General features: G+C 41.3%; 1 protein-coding gene across 1 annotated transcript; it reads right to left on the bottom strand.

Moving 5' to 3' along the window:
- Positions 1 to 4091: 4091 nt before the first annotated feature.
- capn8 (calpain 8) lies at positions 4092 to 15208 on the bottom strand. Its single transcript, XM_027016647.2, has 21 exons — positions 14770 to 15208; positions 14176 to 14245; positions 13308 to 13426; positions 12941 to 13074; positions 12168 to 12336; positions 11091 to 11174; positions 10367 to 10452; positions 10207 to 10281; positions 9948 to 10108; positions 9182 to 9351; positions 7405 to 7416; positions 7031 to 7242; positions 6603 to 6642; positions 6437 to 6502; positions 6293 to 6350; positions 6035 to 6099; positions 5620 to 5688; positions 5263 to 5341; positions 4803 to 4919; positions 4476 to 4534; positions 4092 to 4292 (listed from the first exon to the last, which is right to left on the bottom strand). Exons 1-21 carry the CDS (start codon positions 15004 to 15006, stop codon positions 4269 to 4271), a joined length of 2106 nt encoding a protein of 701 aa, XP_026872448.2. The 5' UTR covers positions 15007 to 15208; the 3' UTR covers positions 4092 to 4268.
- Between the last annotated feature and the right edge of the window lie 4602 nt (positions 15209 to 19810).

Genomic DNA, 19810 nt, shown 5'->3' with positions numbered 1-19810 from the left:
TCATGCATGTCGAGACATAACTCTCAAAAAATAGGAGTGGCTGCATTAGACTGGTTAGTTGGTCACAGTTTAAGTGATAATTACCACCTGCCAAATCATCTATGGAAGCTTTGTCTACATAAGAGCTTTTCCTCAAGAGCTGCACAACCGGGATGTCCATGGCTGAGCAGTTGCACCCAAGCCTAAGATCACTATACGCAATGCCAGAGATCAGCTAGAGTTGTGTAAAGCTCACCGCAAGCTGAAAATGTAGAAAGATATTTTGTGGTGTGATCATTTACATTTCACCACCCTGACCACAACAGCTTGGGGATGACTTGGAGGCCCATTGGCAAACCCAGTTTTGGCCTATAATCTAATGGTCTAATGAATAAATGCTATCAAATCCCTGCACCAGTATCATAAAGTGAAAAGCATTCCCCAAAGAGTAGAGGCTGTAACTACAGACAAGAGAATGACCACTCCTCTATTAATACCGTTGACTTCAGAAGAAATGTTGGACACGCACAAATTCAGATACTTCTGGAGTTCTGGACATATGCTATATGTTAGCACAGAATTAGATGGAACTGTTCCTTACACAGAGCTCCCTGACAGATATCAGGCCTAGTTGTTCCATCAGCAATGAATAGAGGTTTAGGTATCAACTCCTGAAACAAAACAAAACATAACAATGCACAGACATGACCACACATAAACAGACATACACATGTCACAATTTCCCTCCTTTGGTGGCATGGTTCCCTTAACAACCTGTCATGTGTTCCTGTGTTTTAGTTTAGTTCTTGGTTCAGCCTCTTGTTTCCCATCTCCTCCCATTATTGTGTCCACCTGTTCCTCGTATTCTCTCTCGTTGCTAGGTTATGTAGCATTATTTAGGCCTTTTGTTTTCGAGTCTCTGTGCTGGTCGTTGTCCTTAGCCTGTCTTCTACATTTTGCATCTCTGTTTTCAGTTTCTATGTGCTTTGTTTTCCCTTCCTTTAGTTAATTTTAGTTACTTTTTAGCCTGCTTGTCTGTTCTCTGAGTTCATGTGCCTTGTTCCAAAAAGTCGATTTCTTTATTTAAAGTCTGTTTATTTATTTAGCTTGCTACCTGTTTTGTTTTTCCTTGTTCAGAATCCTTGTTCTAGTTTACTTGTATCAGTTAGCATGTTAGTTTATTGAGCCTGTTACCTGCTTGTTTCCTTATCTCTTGTTTTATTAGTTTGTTTTCTGGTATTCTTTCGTCTTCGCAAATTCCTAACAACACAACCATGTTGTTTCCGATTACTGTGATTCTGGACTTACAATAAACTCTATTTATCTCAGCAAATGTGTTCTGCCTTCCCTCACCTCGTTACACGTCACACACAAAACAAAACTTAATAGAATTAAGACGCGGCATATAATTTGGGCAACACTTCAACTTTTTATTTATATTTATAATTTATATTTAATAACGCATTAATTCTCATGTCATTGGTTCATTTTCTCCATTCTCGTTCCCGCCCTTGTTTTGGTTTTTACTCTCATTTGTATCACCTGTTCATTGTTAGCCCTCGCCTGCCTGTATATTTAAACCCTGTTTTGCCTGTTAGTTTCCTGGTCTTTGTTATCCATGCTGGTGTTTCTTAGCCTGTTGGTGGGCCTCACTGTAGCCTGTTTTTGTGTGTTTTTCTCCGTTTTGTTTGCTACAGTATGTATTCCCGGACTCTCCGTGTTGGCTCATTGATCCCGGAAGACTCTGACTGTGGATCTGCCTTTAATAAATCTTGTTCTCACCGTATGCGTCCGCTTCGTAATCGCTCCACGTGGCATTCTTCTGAATTTTATACATCTTATAATAATAATAATAATAATAATAATATGATTAATTATATATTAATATACTATTACATTCTTTCAATAATTAATGAACGATTACAGGGCGCGTAATAGTTACAATGCGTCCCGGACAACCTCGAATGGCTGCTTAATCCACTTCATTATGGACCAGCCGAGAAATGCATAATCATTGAGGTCATGGTTGGAAGGGAAGCGTGCCAAACCAGTGCCTTAAAACTACATAACTACGGTAGAATCTCACGTTCCACCGTAGTCGCGGTTTACCCGCATAAATAGCCAGGTGAGAGCGGTTGTTTGTCTCAGCGGTCCTCGAGATAAAAACAGATGTGAACTCGCCCTCACGCCCCAGAGCAGACACCACTAGCATCATACTATACATGTATGAATGCCTTTGAAGCCTTCGAAGGCAGTTGGGTGATTAGTCATTCATTAGGTGCTTAAGTGTCAAATAGCCTAGTGTAAGGCTATACACCATCTTATTTGACCACTCCGTATATGATATTTAATATTCACTGGTTCAATTGAGATGGTGAAGCCGTTAAGCCGTTAGGCTATCCTGCAACGTACCTAACCAATAAACCTAAAAGTTAAAACAGGCCATATGACATAAGGGCCTAAGAAACCTACAGATAAAACTATCAACAAAAAGCAAAATGAAATGTTTCATATTTAAATCATTAATAGGGTTTCAGCTCCCAAAGACTCTATTCAGCACCATCATGTTTGATACTCCTTGTCTAATACCACAATCAATTTTTCTTCCCTAAAAATAAAGAACGTACTTGTATTTGCAATTACTGAAACAGAAATCCCATGACTCAGAACCGTCTATTGTCTGACACAAATTTGGGTGGACCGAGACGACAAAACACAGGAAGGGTATCTGAGTTACGAGAAAAGACTGTATTGGTGTAAAATAGCCATTTTCAACAGGATTATCCTGTTATACTTAAAGTTTATATTTTCTATTGTAAAATGAATTATAGCTATAAATTAACCGTCCACACCCTCCCCATCTATCCATAACCCTGCAGAGAAAACCACACATTATTTGATTTGACAATATTGAATTTTGTCTCTGACAGTCTGATGCCTAAAACAATAGCTTGTTTTTAGATTTGTATATGTGTTCCAAGTTATTTTCAGACGATGTTGAATTGTATTTTATTACCACGGATAAATACAGACTTATAATAGAAAACAGACAGCAAGTTATTTATTTAATTATTATATAATTATATAATTTCTGTCACGAACTGCTCCGCCCCCATAAGTCACGTGGTACGGCCCGCCGCGTGCACTGGGATCCACGTGTACTGTGTTTATTTATGTTGTTGTAACACCCCCCCACCCCCCATTATCGTTTAATGTTAAGTGTATAGTTTTGTTCATTGTGTGTGTTATACGTGAGTGTCACCGCTGTCTTAAACGTGTAATGTCAATAAATGTTCTGCACGAACAAGAAAGTCTGTGCGTCCTGCCACGCGCCCTGCGGCACTCGGGCCAGCAGCTACGTTACATTATATTTATATATTATACAATTTATATAATTATTTATGCTGATGTAATCATGTAAGACATGTTTAGTAGTATTTTTTATATTTGTAAAGTCTCATTTTACATTAGGCCTATTATACTGTATAAGTATTATATTACAGTTACATCGTGTATTTATTAAAAAACGATATTTTCCCGTTCACTTCTGCAACAGTAGAATTTTACAATAAAATTATTATAATATTGATTATTGTAAGACACGGTATTATAAGACTGTTTACGTTACCACGTGAGACGACAAACGCAGACTTTGAAAGTTAGAATACTGAATGCACTAATTTAGTCTATAAACAAGCATAAAAAGAATGGCAGGGAGCATTTACCTTGGCTCTATGCCATGTAACGTCCCGAACTTTCTAAGTAGCTGGCCCGAGTTCCCCAAACCCTAGGGAAGAAACGGATGCCCCAAACGCATCGTCCTCAGACACGCAGCCGTTCTTCAGAGAGGTGCGCTGGTGTCTCATGGTCTTGATCGAGGTGTTTAACCGCCTGAGTGCCGCTGCCGGTGCCTGTGGCCCGCGCGCGAATGTGCTGAAGTGTTGCCGCGATTCCGGACTTTTTCCCCAGAACTACAGCATGCGCAGTGTGCTCAGCTATTATTATGGATGTCGAAAGGGGATTTTTGGACAGATATTCTCATTAATGTATTTTTGCATTAGAAATTATGCTTAAAAACTATGCATAAAAGCACCAAAGAACAACCGTTTTCTGTAATGGATAATAGCTTTTATTACTGCAAATATTATTTTCATTAATGTAAATTATTAGTGTTGTGGGAAACTCTGGAACAGCAGAGTACAGTCTCCATCATTTTAATTAGCAATCTTCAAGGATAATGTTGCAGACTATTTAAAGAAATGTCCTCATCCACAGAAATCTCTGGAGATTCAGCTTAGAGCCAAGCAAAGCCACTGAAACACACACACACACACACACACACACACACACACACACACACACACACACACACACACACACACACACACACACACACACACACAGACACGCACACACACACACTATGTTGAACTAAAACTCAGTGTACCTGATAGTATATTAATAATCATCATAATTACATATGAATATATATGTACCTGCATAATATCCAGCTCAATCTTCCCCGTGTTTTTCTTATCAAATGTCTCGAACATATCTAAGCAGAACAGAAAAACACATATATAGGTTATCTGGCTACCTAAACAATCTGAAATACCCTGCCAGGTCTGTTACCAGCAACTCTTGCTCACTGACACTCAGTGCAGAAGTAGGAGATGACTGTACACTCTACTGTAGTGCACAGATGTCTCCTGACGTCAGTATAGTAGGAAACATCTGGAAACATTTCAGTAGGAAACAAAGGTTTTCTGGAATAAAGCACTCGACTGCCTTATCCCAAGTTAGTTTGATTGAATTCCACTCACGGAAGAGCATCTCCAGCCGGATCAGGCAACCAACAAAACAGTCGAAGTCTATGGCACTCTGCTGGTCAGCGTAGCGTGAAACGATCACCTGGAGTACTGGAGTGTTGAGTTGAAAACCTGATAATAAAGTTATCAGCTCAATTTACAGTCATCAATGCATTCAATTATCAATTATATTATATCTATCAATTATATCTACATTATATCTATCAATTATATTATATCTATCAATATAACACTGTTTTATTACTCTAAACTGTTTTATTACCTGACACTATCGGGTAACTGAAGTTGTTGAGTAGGTAATTCAGAGTAGGGCTGAAAGCTAATGCTCTGCAGAGCTGTGGTGTGACCCTGCAGGGTGGGGGTGGAGACCCTTCAGAGCTGATGCCCGAGAACTGTGCAGTGGTGTGAGCCTACAGAGTTGACGTTGGAGAACTGTGTTCTAAATACTCCTTACCTGCTTCAGCCAGTGCTTCTCGCATCTCGTGGGAGCTCAAGGTGCCTGAGTGGTCTGTATCACGATGCTTAAAGATCTCCTGATAAGAGAAAAACGAGAGAATGTGTACTGCAGGTATACTGTAGCTCATAGCTAATTCTGGGTAATCAATTAATGCCTAAAACCACCGTGTCATTCATATGAAACTGAATTGACTCTAAAGGTAGATACGAGTTAACCTCCAGAGTTATTGACTGATCTTCTATTCTAGCTCTGGAGTGCTGCAGCACTGATGCCTAAGTCGTCAGAAAAGCCAATCTGGGAATTGCTGTAGCACTCCAAGAAGTGCCTGCTGTAATGTGTGTGCATGTCATGTACCAGGTATTTTTGCATCTTCATCCAGAGGGTGTGAAACTCCAGGAGTCCAAGTGTCCCACTGCCGTCTTTCTGAGTGACGTCAAGGCCAAAACCTCTAATACTGACCGAGAACGTTCCCTGGCAAATTGCCTAGTCAGAAACTCCAGCCAGATTTGTCCCCATGCGCATATTTTTGCACAGTCCTACATTTCCTCCACTAATTTACAGCACAGGAGAAACACAATATGTTTCAGAATATTGTCTTGCTGTGTAACTCCTATCTAAAGCACAGCAAAGTAGGACTAGGAATTTTGATGCTGTGACCCCAGCAGTGGATTGTAGCTGACTGGGGAATGTTCCAGCAGGTTCCAAAATGTTCCAGCATGTTCCGACATGTTGCGGCGTGTTCCAGCTTTTTCCGGCATGTGAAGGATACGTCGAGCAGGCTGATGATGTGGCGGCAGGTCTCCATACTGAAGCCATCCGTCTTCAGGTCAGTTCCTGTCAAATGTAATTCAGAGCAGCATGGCTAGAGTAACCCTGACCTGGCACAACCTTTCCCAATCCCACAAATTCATGAGAGAGAGAGAGAGAGAGAGAGAGAGAGAGAGAGAGAGAGAGAAAGAAAGAAAGAAAGAAAGAAAGAAAGAAAGAAAAAGAAAGAAAGAAAGAAAGAAAGAAAGAAATTTCTTACGCTGAGACACAACTTTGTCCAAAATCTTCTGCAGCTCAATGGCTGAAATTTCAGAATCCTAGACAGAAAATATCAAAATTATCAGTGTAATAGGTCAGGGTATGGATCAAACAAGTTAGATATTAGTTAAACACGATGACATACATTTCCAGCAAGCTGCTTAAAGAGGTGTTGGAAATGTGGGTCCACATCAAGTTTGGAGATATTCTCCTGTCAGACAGAAATGACATACTTAAACAAACTGAAACTGATTCCCTAGAGGCAGGAGTTGTTCAGGCCAGTATATTTCAGCATGTTTGTTCAGTTTTACCTCTTTTTTAATATTTGCACTGATGTCCATACCCATTGGTCTACAAGTGAGGAGAGAGATTTGTCAATTTTACAGCAAATATCAAGGCTTTCAGATGCTAGAGCCCTTCGCTATTCACTCAAATGAAAGAATTACTACATTGTTAGCATAGTTAGACTACAATACACAAAATCCAGGACATATTTCTTGGGTCTGGAACATATCATACCCCAAATATCACTCTTACATCATAAATAGAACCCACATTTATGTGACAATGTGAAATTTCAGTCAGACTGATGTGATTGTCTCTTCTGTATTAGTTTCCCTTCAATGTGCATTCTTATTGAACAGTCCTTTGTTTACATTGAGTCCTGCTTGTATGGAGTACACCCCAAGCTTTAGCACTCTGCCAGTTGATGCTAATCTTGCTGGGACGTGGAATGTACCTGGCGGTAGCCTGCTTCTCCGTGAACACGCGCAGTATAAAGCTCCCCTTGCAGTGTGGCTCGAAGGTTGAGGGGATGATGACATATTCCCCGGGCGGGAGTTTGAAACGGCTGCACACCTCACGCGTGTTTATGAACGTGTTGCTCATGGCAACTGACTTTTCACGCAGCAACACGTTGGGTCCCAGGTGAACGTTGGTGAGTCCTTTAATCTACAGCGCATGCACATGCACACGGAGTTTGAAATGCAGCAGTGCAGACTACTCAACAATGATAGAATAATTAGGAATGCAGAGTTATAATAAAAGTTCCAGCAGACTGAAAGATCTGGAAAAAGCATAGTGGCATATTGAGGCCTAATGCTGTATACACACCTCATCTGGAACCTGTAACACAAACAAACAGCAAAGGACAATTATGCTTTTTAGCTGAGTTAATGTCCAAAGTGTTATTTCTCACGAATAGTTACAGTTATGTGCAAAATAATAGCAGTGTGTTTAAAACAACTGAGAAAAAGCTCAATCCTCATAATAGCATTTATTTCCATATACACAAAGGCGCTAGGAGCGCCACACATTCAATTGCAAATGAAAACATGAACGAAATATCAATTTTTAAACTGAAAATGAAGAAAAAAAGAATAATAGCTTCTTCATTTACAAACTCGAATATTTATAGTATAAACTGAAAGTTTGAGATTTAGTGTTTCTGTTCATCACTGAACTAATATTTAGTTGTTTAACCTTTATTTCTGATAACTGTTTTACAGCTGTGTGGCATGGAGTCAATTAACATCTGACACCTGCAAACAGATATTCCAGCCCAAGCTGACTGGACTACATTCCACAGTTCTTCTGCATTCTTGGGTTTTGCATCAAAAACAACATATTTGATGTCACTCCACAAATTCTCAATCGGATTGAGGTCTGGGGATTGGGCTGGCCACTTCATAGCATCAATCTTGTTGGTCTGGAACCAGGATGTTGTTTGCATTCTGATGCGTTTGTGGTCGTTGTCCTGCTGAAACACCCATTTCAAGGGCATTTCTTCTTCAGCATAAGGCAACATGACCTCTTCTAGTATTTGTATATATTCAAAATGGTGCAATGGTGCCTGGTATGCAATAAATAAGTCCAACTCCAAAGTATAAGAAACATCCCCAAACCATTATGCTTGAACCTCTATGTTTTACAGTCTTCACAGTGTACTGTGGCTTGAATTCAGTGTTTATGGGTCGTCTCACAAACTGTCTGTGGCCTTTAGACCCAATAAGAACAATCTTGCTCTCATCTGTGCATAGAATGTTGGCCACTTCTCTTTAGGCCAGTCATTGTATTCTTTGGCAAACTGTAACCTTTTCACCACATCTTTTTTCAGCAATGATACTTTACAAGGGTTTCTTGCAAATAGTTTGGCTTCACGTAGGCGTCTTCTGATTGTTGCAGTACTCACAGGTAACTGAAGATCTTCTTTGATTTCCTTGGAGCTGATCATTGGATGCTTCTATGATCTACGCGGATGGTTGTATTTCTTTTCCTACCATGCGTTTCGGGTTTTGTTTGTCATTTTAAAGCATTTTAGCTGAGCAGCCAATTATTTTCTGCACTTCTTTATATATTTTCCTCTCTCCAATCAACTTGTTGATCAAAGTTCTTTCTCCTTCGGTACAATGTCTGGAACAACCCATTTTACTCACTGAGCAAGAGCTAAAACCAGCAGGTACAACATTTACTGCCCTCCTACTTTAAATAAGGGCAATAATTAACACCTGTTTTGTCATAGAATTAATGACCTTTTGAACTCCACAATATTATTAATTTGAACACGCCCCTTTCATTAAATGAGTCAATTACACCCAATTAGCAGCGTGCATGTCATGACTGTTGATTCTGTTGGTTGCCCATTACTCCGCTACACCTAGTCATGAATTGTTTCCCATGTTGTATTATCTTTTCTGCCAAAATCAGTAGTTAAATACATTAGTGATGTTAGACTGCTATTATTTAGCACATAACTGTATGTTACTGAAGTTGGTACCTGCAGTGTTACTGCTCCTAAGTAATGCCATGACAGCAAGTAACAATGTGGTGCCTCTCCACCAGTGCCACTGTAGTGACATTACAGTGCAAAGACTGTGTGGTTTCGTGTTACCTTGTATATCGCAAAGCCGATGGTGTTGAGGTCGCGACCGAACTGTCTCTCTTTGCGTCCATCTTTCTGCATCAGACCAACCAGAAATGAGCAGCCGTCTACGCCATCATGGGGGTCGTCGTCCACATCCTCCAGTTTTATCACAAACTGGGGGTTTGAGCAGAAAGTGGCTGGACAAAACACATGATTTAAGTCATTTATTTCATTTACATAACAGTTACCATTTTGACTTAACCATGCATTTTCAGTAAGGAATATTTCTTTGAAGCATTTCAGTGTATTTAGTATTGTTATAATTGGTGACTGACATGATTTTATCTCAGTATTTTATCTTAAGAGGTTTGGACTGGGGCCAACTCTTCTTCACATAGAATCAGGTCTATGACACCACATCCAACACTCTACCTAGTGTTCATTTAATCAGATAACTCAAAGCCTGTTTTTCTAGCACTGATTATTGTATTACATTACAGCCTCTTGCATGTATTGAAGTGAAGACTAGTACAGCACTACATAAGAGCAAACCGTCAACCGTCAATTAATTAACGTGTCAAGAACGCACTTCATTGTTAAACTTCTGTTCTCATTGTTTAGTTTCAGTCTAGTTTAGTTCAATCAGGACTAGTAGGCGGACGTTATGTAAACCGGACTTACTTGAAAGCAGACGGCCGCTGACCTTCCATAACACACACAATTCCACATGTTTGATTCATGAAATTACAATATTAGAAGTGTGATTCACTACAGGTGTGCGATTCACAGGCACCTGGGTTGTTCCTGCAGCCGCCGGCTGTACAGCCCACTCTCCACGTGCCTTCAAACTGGTGGAAACTCCAGCGTCCCACACTGTCACTACTCAGAGTGTCTGGAGTCAGGTTACAGATCTCCAGCTTTGAGTACTGCTGGAGGAATTCTGAATATGCCATCCTGAGTAAGAGAGGGAGAAAGAGAGAGAAACATCTCAGAGTTCTGTGTTTCTACGTGCCTCTGCTACTGTATTTCGTCAAATGCATCGCTGCGCTCACCAGAACTCTCCATCCTCAGCTGAATAATCAAGTTTGGACTTCTCCTCTGGTAGAACTCGGTCCCACTCTTTGGAGCTGACGAAGACATGTCCTTTGTCATTTTTGTATATTACCAAGGCATACGAATACAACGAGCGATCAATTTGCACAAAAGACTCACTTATCACTCCAGGCGCCGGTCCACTCCACCTGGCCCCATGGGTTCCTGATCCGCACCAGCTGGACAGGGCTGCCATACATGTGGACCTAGGGCAGACAGAACTGACATTGCACCCCTTGTAGTCTGCATAATATTGTAATATTGTCTTGTCCCCTAGTTCCACCACCTGTTTTGGTCTTCCCTGCCCTTGATTTGTTTCACCTGTGTCTGCTTTGTTACCCCCCCTTGTGTAGTCTATCCCAGGTGTTTCCTGTAGGTGTTTGATGTACTCATAGTCTGTATTTCAGAGTTACCTTTGTCAGTTATTGTTGCTTCTATGTCATTATTGTTACTCTGTCATTATCGCTACATTGTCATTGTTATGTTACATTGCCTTTTACTTTGTTTTCCCTCGTTTTTACACTTAGCCTCTCTTTTTATGTCATTTGTTCCCTTCATCCCTATTAAATGCCTCTCTGCACTTGTATCCTGCTTCTGTCACTGCATAACAAATGTAATGCATTTCACACACAAATTAGAGTCTTATGGGTGATGTTTGCATATATTTTTAAACAAAATGACTCCTTAAACAAACTGATAAAATGCATGCTTCTGTATTACCGAAAAAGGCATGCATCACCATGGAGAAAATAGCAAGTGCGCCGTCATTACAGAGGTTATTATGTGGAGATTTTTTAGCCATCCTTGTGTGCGTTTGGGTGTGGGTGTGTGTGTTGAGCCTGACCACTTCCGCCCCCGTGACAGAGTAGGCGTGTCCTTTCACCAGCTTCTGTCTGGTCACAGCTTCAGTTTCAGCTGAACTGGTGATCTGTTTACAGATACAACATGGCACACATCTCTGTTCAACTTATCCTAGTGTAATAATTCAGTATTTCAGCACTATTATCAGAGTTAGTGCATGTTAAGGACATGAGAACTGCTTTGCCTTGCTCATGTGCTCTGGATACATGTGGTTGTTGTATCACATTTCAAGTCTGTACTACATTGACAGTGTAGCCTATATACATTTAAACTAACTAAGCATTCTCAAAAATGCTCAGAAATATGATAGATCAGGTGTGTTAGTGTGTTATCCTTGATTAGGTATGTTAACCTATTAGTGTAGAGCAGGTGTGTTAGTGTGTTAGCCTGGATCAGGTGTATTAATATGTTAGGCTGGATCAGGTGTATTAGTGTGTTGTCCTTGATGAGGTGTGTGATTGTGTTAGTGTGGATCAGGTGTGTTAGCGCGTTGTCCTTGATGAGGTGTGTGATTGTGTTAGTTTGGATCAGGTGTGTTAGTGCGTTGTCCTTGATGAGGTGTGTGATTGTGTTAGTGTGGATCAGGTGTGTTAGTGCGTTGTCCTTGATGAGGTGTGTGATTGTGTTAGTGTGGATCAGGTGTGTTAGTGCGTTGTCCTTGATGAGGTGTGTGATTGTGTTAGTGTGGATCAGGTGTGTTAATGCGTTGTCCTTGATGAGGTGTGTGATTGTGTTAGTGTGGATCAGGTGTGTTAGCGCGTTGTCCTTGATGAGGTGTGTGATTGTGTTAGTGTGGATCAGGTGTGTTAGTGCGTTGTCCTGGATCAGGTGTATTAATATGTTAGGCTGGATCAGGTGTATTAGTGTGTTGTCCTTGATGAGGTGTGTGATTGTGTTAGCTTGGATCAGGTGTGTTAGTGCGTTGTCCTTGATGAGGTGTGTGATTGTGTTAGTGTGGATCAGGTGTGTTAGTGCGTTGTCCTGGATCAAGTGTGTTGACTAATCTAGAATATTCTGGCATGCAGTGTGACTGGGGCAGGGCGTGGAGGGACACACTCACGTCTATGGAACAGCCCAGCAGAGAGCCAAGGCTCAGCGCCTTCCGGATGATGTTGAACAGGGTGGGCGGGGCATCGGACAGCTCATAGCTCTCGGCGATGCCGCCTGTGAAGTCCTCAAAGCCCTCGGTGGTGGTGCCTCCAGAGAGAGCCTCATAGCTGCTGTTCACCCTGCCACAGAGGAACAGGAAAAACAGGAGCTGCTGGCTTCACTGTTATCAGTATGTTTCTGGGAGTGGATTCTTTATTTTGGACCAGATCATTTCTGGGCAGGCTGGCCCTTTGCATGAGCTTTTCAGTTTGACTAAACAGTGTTTCTTGTAAAAGCAATTACTTGTGTTTATTTAGGCTGTAACTTGAAATATTACCCTACTGAGGTTAAAAGCCCTGCAGTCAGGCATTTTGTCATAATATTATTATGACAGATCTCAGGAGAGAATGTGTGTTTTCTGGGCAGTGGTTGCAGTTAGTAAGCAACATTTCCTCAGCTGACAGCAGGATTAAAGCACATCTAGTAGAGAAAAACATTAGATGTATTTACAAATGCAGATAAAGATATAGATATACAAAGGTTTAAAGACACATGCCTGCACACACACACCCCAAATTCAGGTTCACTCACCACAGTGCTTTATTCATCAAACAGCACCCAATCATGTGCACGCACATGCGTGCATGCACACACACACACACACACACGCACGCACGCACACACAGACACACACACACACACACACACACACACACACACACACACACACACACACACACACACATAGCATAGGCCTTCTCCAACAGGGCGCTCCAGAACTCGTTTCCCTCAGCTGAGTGGACAAACAGCAGCTCGCCGTTTCTGGTTGGCAGCCGGTCGTCAATGACAACATCCACCCACTCGCCATACTGCCACAGCTGTAATGGAGGGGTTTTAGAAAAGTCACTAGTGTGACATCGTCCCCTGCTTTCTAAACTACGGCCTCCCGCTTTCTCAAACGCATAACCCGATAATAAGAATTCAGTGCATGTAACATTCATTTTACCGTTTTAGTCATTTAGTGCTTTGTTCACATTTTGATATTAATTAACAAAACAATCAACAAATCAAACAGAACGGACGTAAGCATGCCGGCTCGCCCAAAGCCCACCTGGAAGTGAAAGATGCCGGCATAGCTCTCCGTAAAGCTCTGCTCAGGAGGAACCACACGGGCCAGAATTTCTTTGTCCATAGTCAGGGAGGCAATCGCCGCCAGCAGCCAACAGTCGCCTGAAAGGATCAAAGGTCATTCGGCAGAAACAGATGAATCAATATTAGCGACCACACATCCATGTAGGGATCTTTTAAAAATCCATTATACACGATAGATGATATTAATATTATGAATAACAGTTATTATTTAGAAACACCGTTGGTGCTTGAAATAGAAAACTCAGTGTGACTGTAGGTCTCAATGAGGCATATTTCAATCCAACTAGACTTGTGTGTGTTTTTGTACACATTGCCTGATTATTTACCCAATGACTCACTTTAATAAAAGATAACTAAATATAAGTTCATGTGAGATTTGAGGTAACTGCTATTGCACACCCTTGTAACGCCCTTGATGAGATCCTGTGTTTGATGACTCATGGCGTGGTACTTTGAATTGTGCTGCCTTGTGTACGTTTGGGGTGGATGGTGAGGTAATAGATAATTGGAGCCGTGTGTTGCACTAGCACCCTTCTACATACACATACCCTCTATCCAGCATAACCGGTCTGGGCACACATTCACATGTCTCTGCTTCATGCTGGAAGTCATCGGGGCACAACAGTAACTTAACCCTAGACATTCATTTGCCCTCCATCTGACACCTCGGACCCAAAGTCATAAATAATGTATGATGCATGTTTATTAATTACTGTATGCATTTGGATCACAAACAGCTTTAACCTGCTACAGTGCTTCTGTAAAGGGTATCAGTTAAAGGGTCTTGGTTTTAAAGGTGCACAACTGCAGTGGCAGATACGGCTCACCCAGCTCTCCCTGGCGGATGTCCGTCCGTGTAGCGCCATCCAGAATGAACTGCGGGTTTGAGCAGAGCTCCTTCAAAACACCAAAGAGACAAGAAAGGGTTTGGTAGGTTCAGCAGAGGACTGAAACCATCGCAGTTGAATCTACGTTTGGCATTAAGCCAAGCTGGCAAACAGCAGCATGCATAGAACAGCTGTAATTTGTACAATAACAATTCACTTCAGGGTGTGCTTCTGCTCCATTAATAATTAACAGACAATATTAGACAACAAACAAATAATATTAGCCTGTAAACAGCACAGGCATAATAAGCAACATTATTTAATAAAAAAAAAAAAAAATTGTCCAATATTAGAATATTATAATGAGGTTGTCCAATAGAAATTCATGCCATGGCCATATCAAAGATTATATGTATATTTTGAAAGTTTAATATATGACATATGAATATAAATATGAATGAATGATATGAATGTCCTCATAAATAGAACTTTTATGGCTAAATATTAAGGCATACTCTATTTTATATCCAAGATGAGGCCACAGAGGTACTGCATATCCACTTCACCCATACGCATACACGAACACACTCCTACCGTGGGTCTCTTCCACTCCAACCCCATGGTTTTGGAGGAGTAGCGCCCCAGTTGGTTGTAGCCGAGGGAGGTCCAGGTGGCCGGGAAGGTGGGGTCGCAGAAGAGTGTCCTGCGGTCCAGGCACTCGCGGCGCAGCTTCTGGAAGTCCTGCGCATTGAACAGGACGGCGTTGTCGTTGTTGCCCAGGCCGTCCTCTCTGTCCTGCTTCCTAGATAGCGCTTTGGTTATGTAGGACATGGTGGCGCTAGCTCGGACCCTGTTATGATCGGCTGTGTGTAACAGTTGACTGCCTGGAGTCTGGTGCTCTTCCAGTGTGTGATGCTGAGATATTACCCTGACAAAGGCGGAAGGAGGCGGAGCCTACCTGTCTACCTGCCTGCAGGCAGCACACCCTCTGGTGGAGCCAACCATCACAAGACCTTTTGCACAAGACCTGTTGCATGGTGACCATAAAGGTATGGGGAGTAAATAAAATGTGGGACTCAGTTGTGTAATTTTTCTTGTACAGCAATGCTCCAAGTATTTGACAGGCAAAGCCTCTAAAGACCAGACAGAATCACAGCACAGACAAGGCCATTGTGTAGAGTATAATCCCTACCACAACGCACACTTGAGAAAAAAGATCAAAGAATGAACCTTAAGAAAAAAAGTATGTTCTATTTGTGAGTGGTCAGTTCAGTTAATAGTCTGCCTTCTCTTTTCGTGGTACCTTATAAGCATTCTTTTGTTCTCCCCCAGACAATCTAAGGAGTCATTTTACATATGCTTGTGGACGTGGGTGTGGTTGGGGAGGAGGAGATTTGTGGATGGATGTTGGTGTGCTAGAAAATGCCTGTGGTCAGCCCCGAGAAATCTGATGGGGCATATGACAGTTAGCAGTGCTCCTGGCTGGAGTGTCAGCTGATTATATCCTCAGCTACACTCCACAAGGGTTTTGAAATAAAGAGCAACACCTGTATTCCAGTTTGAACAGGTATGTGATACTCCTTCCAGGACAGGAGAAAACACATTTTCTGGCAGCTTTCAGTAAACCACAGCATAGCTTCACTTCCCTGGCCCTTACACACCTTAGTCTGGATTAAAATCAGTTTTAATAATGAAGACATTTGCAAGTAGAAACAGTCGTGTAAGAATAGGGAGAAACCACTGAAGCCCGTGATCATCCAGATAGGATGAACTAGGACAGCATGCTGAAAATTATTTCCTGTATTACAAAATATATATGACCATAGTGAAAGCCAGACACCAATGCAAAAATACCACGACCAAGGCGAGTGCATGTATAGACACACAGTAGCTGTTACTGCACTGAGCTGTTAAATTCTCAAACCATCATCAATTATCTATGCAAAGTAAGCCAGCCAGTGCCTGTGTGCTAGATTTAATATCGCATGTTGAATAGCACAAAGCATCGGAAACAAAGAACCTCAGCAGAGTGAAGGGAACACCGTACTAATAATTTTACACAATTCAGATTCATAATGCGGACCTCCGAAAATCCAGGAAACTCATGTGGTGTCATTTTTAGCCTCAGACATTTCTGAGCATTCTTTGTTTCAATATGCTTCATATTATTTGACCTAGACCCATATCAGCTGTCCAACTACAGGCCGATCTCAAACCTTCCATTTATTTCCAATATCCTAGAAAAAGCTGTAGCTCAGCAGTTAAGATCATGCCTGAATCAGAACCAGATACATGACATGTTTCAGTCAGGGTTTAGGCCTCATCATAGTACAGAGACAGCACTGATTAAAATAGTTAATGACCCGTTGTTGTCTTATGACCAGGGTCATGTCTCTTTGCTTATATTGCTTGATCTCAATGCAGCATTTGACACTATAGATCACAACATTTTACTAGATAGACTCTAAAATGTTGTTGGGATTAGGGGAATAGCCCTTTTCTGGTTTAACTCTTATCTAGCTGGTCACTACAAGTTTAACATAAATGGAGACTTTTCAGCATACATCAAGGTTAGCTATGGTGTCCCACAAGGATCTGTTCTAGGGCATCTGCTTTTTTCTTTATATACCTCTAGTGACATTATGCATAATCACTGTGCTAGTTTAAACTGCTACATTGATGATACTGAGCCATATGTCTGGGCCAAAACATATAACCTCAGCAGAGTGAAGGGAAAAACTTACCAGTAATGTTATACAGTTTACACTTTTTTTTTACACAATACAGAAAATCCAGGAAACTGTTGTGGTGTTTTCTTTAGCCTTGGACAGGAGCAGTGCTCAGAGTTCAGTTATGGATCAAAAGCAAAACTTTAAGGCATTAAGGGACGAGTGGCAGGTGGGTGGACCATCTCTGACCATCTTTTCCCACCAGGCCCAAGTCTTTGGGCTGCAACAAACTCGGCCATACTCCAGCAAAGCCAGGAAAAGGCCTCCACGCCTTTAACATTGGTTAAAGGTCATCTTGGGTCAATTTATGTTTTGACTAGTGACTATAAAATGGCCAGATCTTGGCGTATTATGTAGTGTGTATCTGCAATAAAGGAAAAGAGGAGAGTGTTCCACAGGTGTGGGTCTGGTCACACATTTACTTCCAGAAGACATGTGATGATTGGGGGGGGGGGGGTTACTACGCTCATCATTTCAGATTTTATGAGGATAAGGTTCATCAACACTGACCAGCATCTCTGATAGGGTAAGGTACTGACAATTTATGTCATGATACATCCCAATATTGTTCAAGTTCAAGTTTGGTTTATTTGTCACATACATAGTCATACACAGTATAACACGCAGTGAAATGGTTGTCCCCCCCCCAAGTTCAAGTTCGGTTTATTTGTCACATACATTGTAACTGGAACATGCTAGTATATACTACTACTTCTATTACTACTACTATTACTACTACTACTATTAATAATAATAATAATAATAATAATAATAATAAGAAGAAGAAGAAGAAGAAGAAGAAGAAGAAGAAGAAGGCCCTTTTATAAAGTTATTAATTAATTGACATCTTCAAAAGCACAAAGCATATCTACTGCCATCTACAGGCATTGAGAAGGTACTTCTTCCACATTGAACTGTAGCAATGGCTTTGCAGAAATAATTAAAATAATTAAAATACTATCCATGTTCAAGGTATTCTGGCAAAATAATGAAAAACAATATTGTAATTAGCACTTATACATTTGCTTACAAACGCAAAATTCAACTATATTATTGGATAAATAAGTGTGAGAAATTCATATATATATATATATATATATATATATATATATATATATATATATATATATATATATTCTCAAATATTCAAATATCTGTAAACCTTTGTATAATTATTACATAAAAAAGAAATAGTTAATGCTGTACTTCAAAACTGCATTAGAGTTTAGTATTAAATCTTGCTATTTCCCTTTTAGTTTTTCTCGTTTGGTTTTGTATTATCTGTTATCTTTGCTTTTTAGGATCTGTGTTCAAACCCTCAGTTCATCACTGATGGAGCTAGCGGGACTGACCTCTGTCAGGGAGGGTTAGGTGAGTAGCCGTTCCTTGCCTGACGCGCATGAGAAGGAGACGCGCATCTGCCAGAACAGGTCTCAGCTCTCAGAGTAAAAACACCATACAGGTGACTTCTGGTTGATGGCTGCCACTGGTGTCTGATTTTGGACCAAGACATAGTGAGTGAGTTATTGCTCACTGCTGTCTCTCTGACTCCACGCACAATTCAGGCATGACAGAAAAGCGACACAGCTGCCAGGCTGGCCCTGACTGTCCTGTCTGCCAGGCTGTATGGCTACTACGGCCATTTCTGAAGGCTCGGCGACTGAAGGCTTTGAAGATGTCACCGGAGGCATTAAGGAATGCTACAAGCTCAGCAGTGCTCCTCCCAACCTCTTTAATATCGTCACGCCTTCCACTTCAAACCAGCTTCTTGCGTACATTACCCAGAATCCCCCTGCTTGATCCAAATCTCCATTATTAGTTGAACCCGACTTTCTCCCCAATGCCTTTGTACATACATACCTTTTCCCATTATTGTCACAAAGTCTTGTTTTGCTTGCCCAACATTTCTGAGAATTCTATGTTTCAATATACTTCCTGTTATTTGACCTATGCCTGTTTCCCGCAACATCGTCTGTTTGCCTGTTCTTCTACAGGTTTGTCTGCCTGGATTATTGTCAGCTCTGTTATCGACCATTGTCGATCGCTTGTCCTTGAGCCTGGACTACCCAGAGTTTATTAAATGTATTACACTTAAACCTACAAGCAATTCTGTATCAGCCTGCCAAGTTTGACAAATATGAAACAGGACAGGAGTCGCAGCTGAGCACCTCTATGAGTGTGAGTGTAAGCATATACTGAAGCACACATACAGAACTATTTGTGCTGCTTTAAACATACACTGAAGCAAAATATACTGGTCTGCCTCTGGAACCCCTGGTGGCCATGAGGAATGGAGCAGCGCTCGGAGTGATAGGTGAGTGTGTCAATTCAAATGTGCCTCTCACTGAACTGTCATTTGACACTGATACTGGGACCAATGTACTTATTCTCCTACCCAGGTCCAAGGAGTGAGACCAGGTCCTTCTACGGGAGAAGGCCAAACTCAATCATGCCGCAGATGATGGAGAGTTCTTGTGAGTTCTGTCACTGAACAACGCCTTGCTCCCAGACTGCCACATGTTTCTAGTGCAGGAACACTCAACATTAAACAGATTTCTTTCTAAATCTTTCTACCTGTGACTCTCATTACTGCTTGATATCTCTTTCAGGATGCAAATGTTCAACAACTATATTCAAAGGTGGAGATCTGTAATCTGAGACGAGATGCGCCGAACATTGATATCAGACGATGGGGTATGTTGCCCATGTCATGTAAAATTGGAACCTACAAATGCATTTTAAGACCTGAGAAGATGAGACAGTACATAGAGCGTTTGTAGTTTCTCCAGATAAGTTCAGCTCAAACCCCGAGTCTGTGATCAATCTGGACAGCGGTGGCCATAGAGGCACCCCCAGGTGCTCTGTCCTGGTTGGTTTGGTGCATTAGGACATGCGTAAGGAGAAAG

The sequence above is a fragment of the Electrophorus electricus genome, chromosome 21 (genome assembly GCF_013358815.1).
Source record: "Electrophorus electricus isolate fEleEle1 chromosome 21, fEleEle1.pri, whole genome shotgun sequence".
In the NCBI taxonomy this organism is placed as follows: domain Eukaryota; kingdom Metazoa; phylum Chordata; class Actinopteri; order Gymnotiformes; family Gymnotidae; genus Electrophorus; species Electrophorus electricus.
Note: the sequence above shows the minus strand (reverse complement) of the source record. Positions and strands in the feature narration are given on the sequence as shown.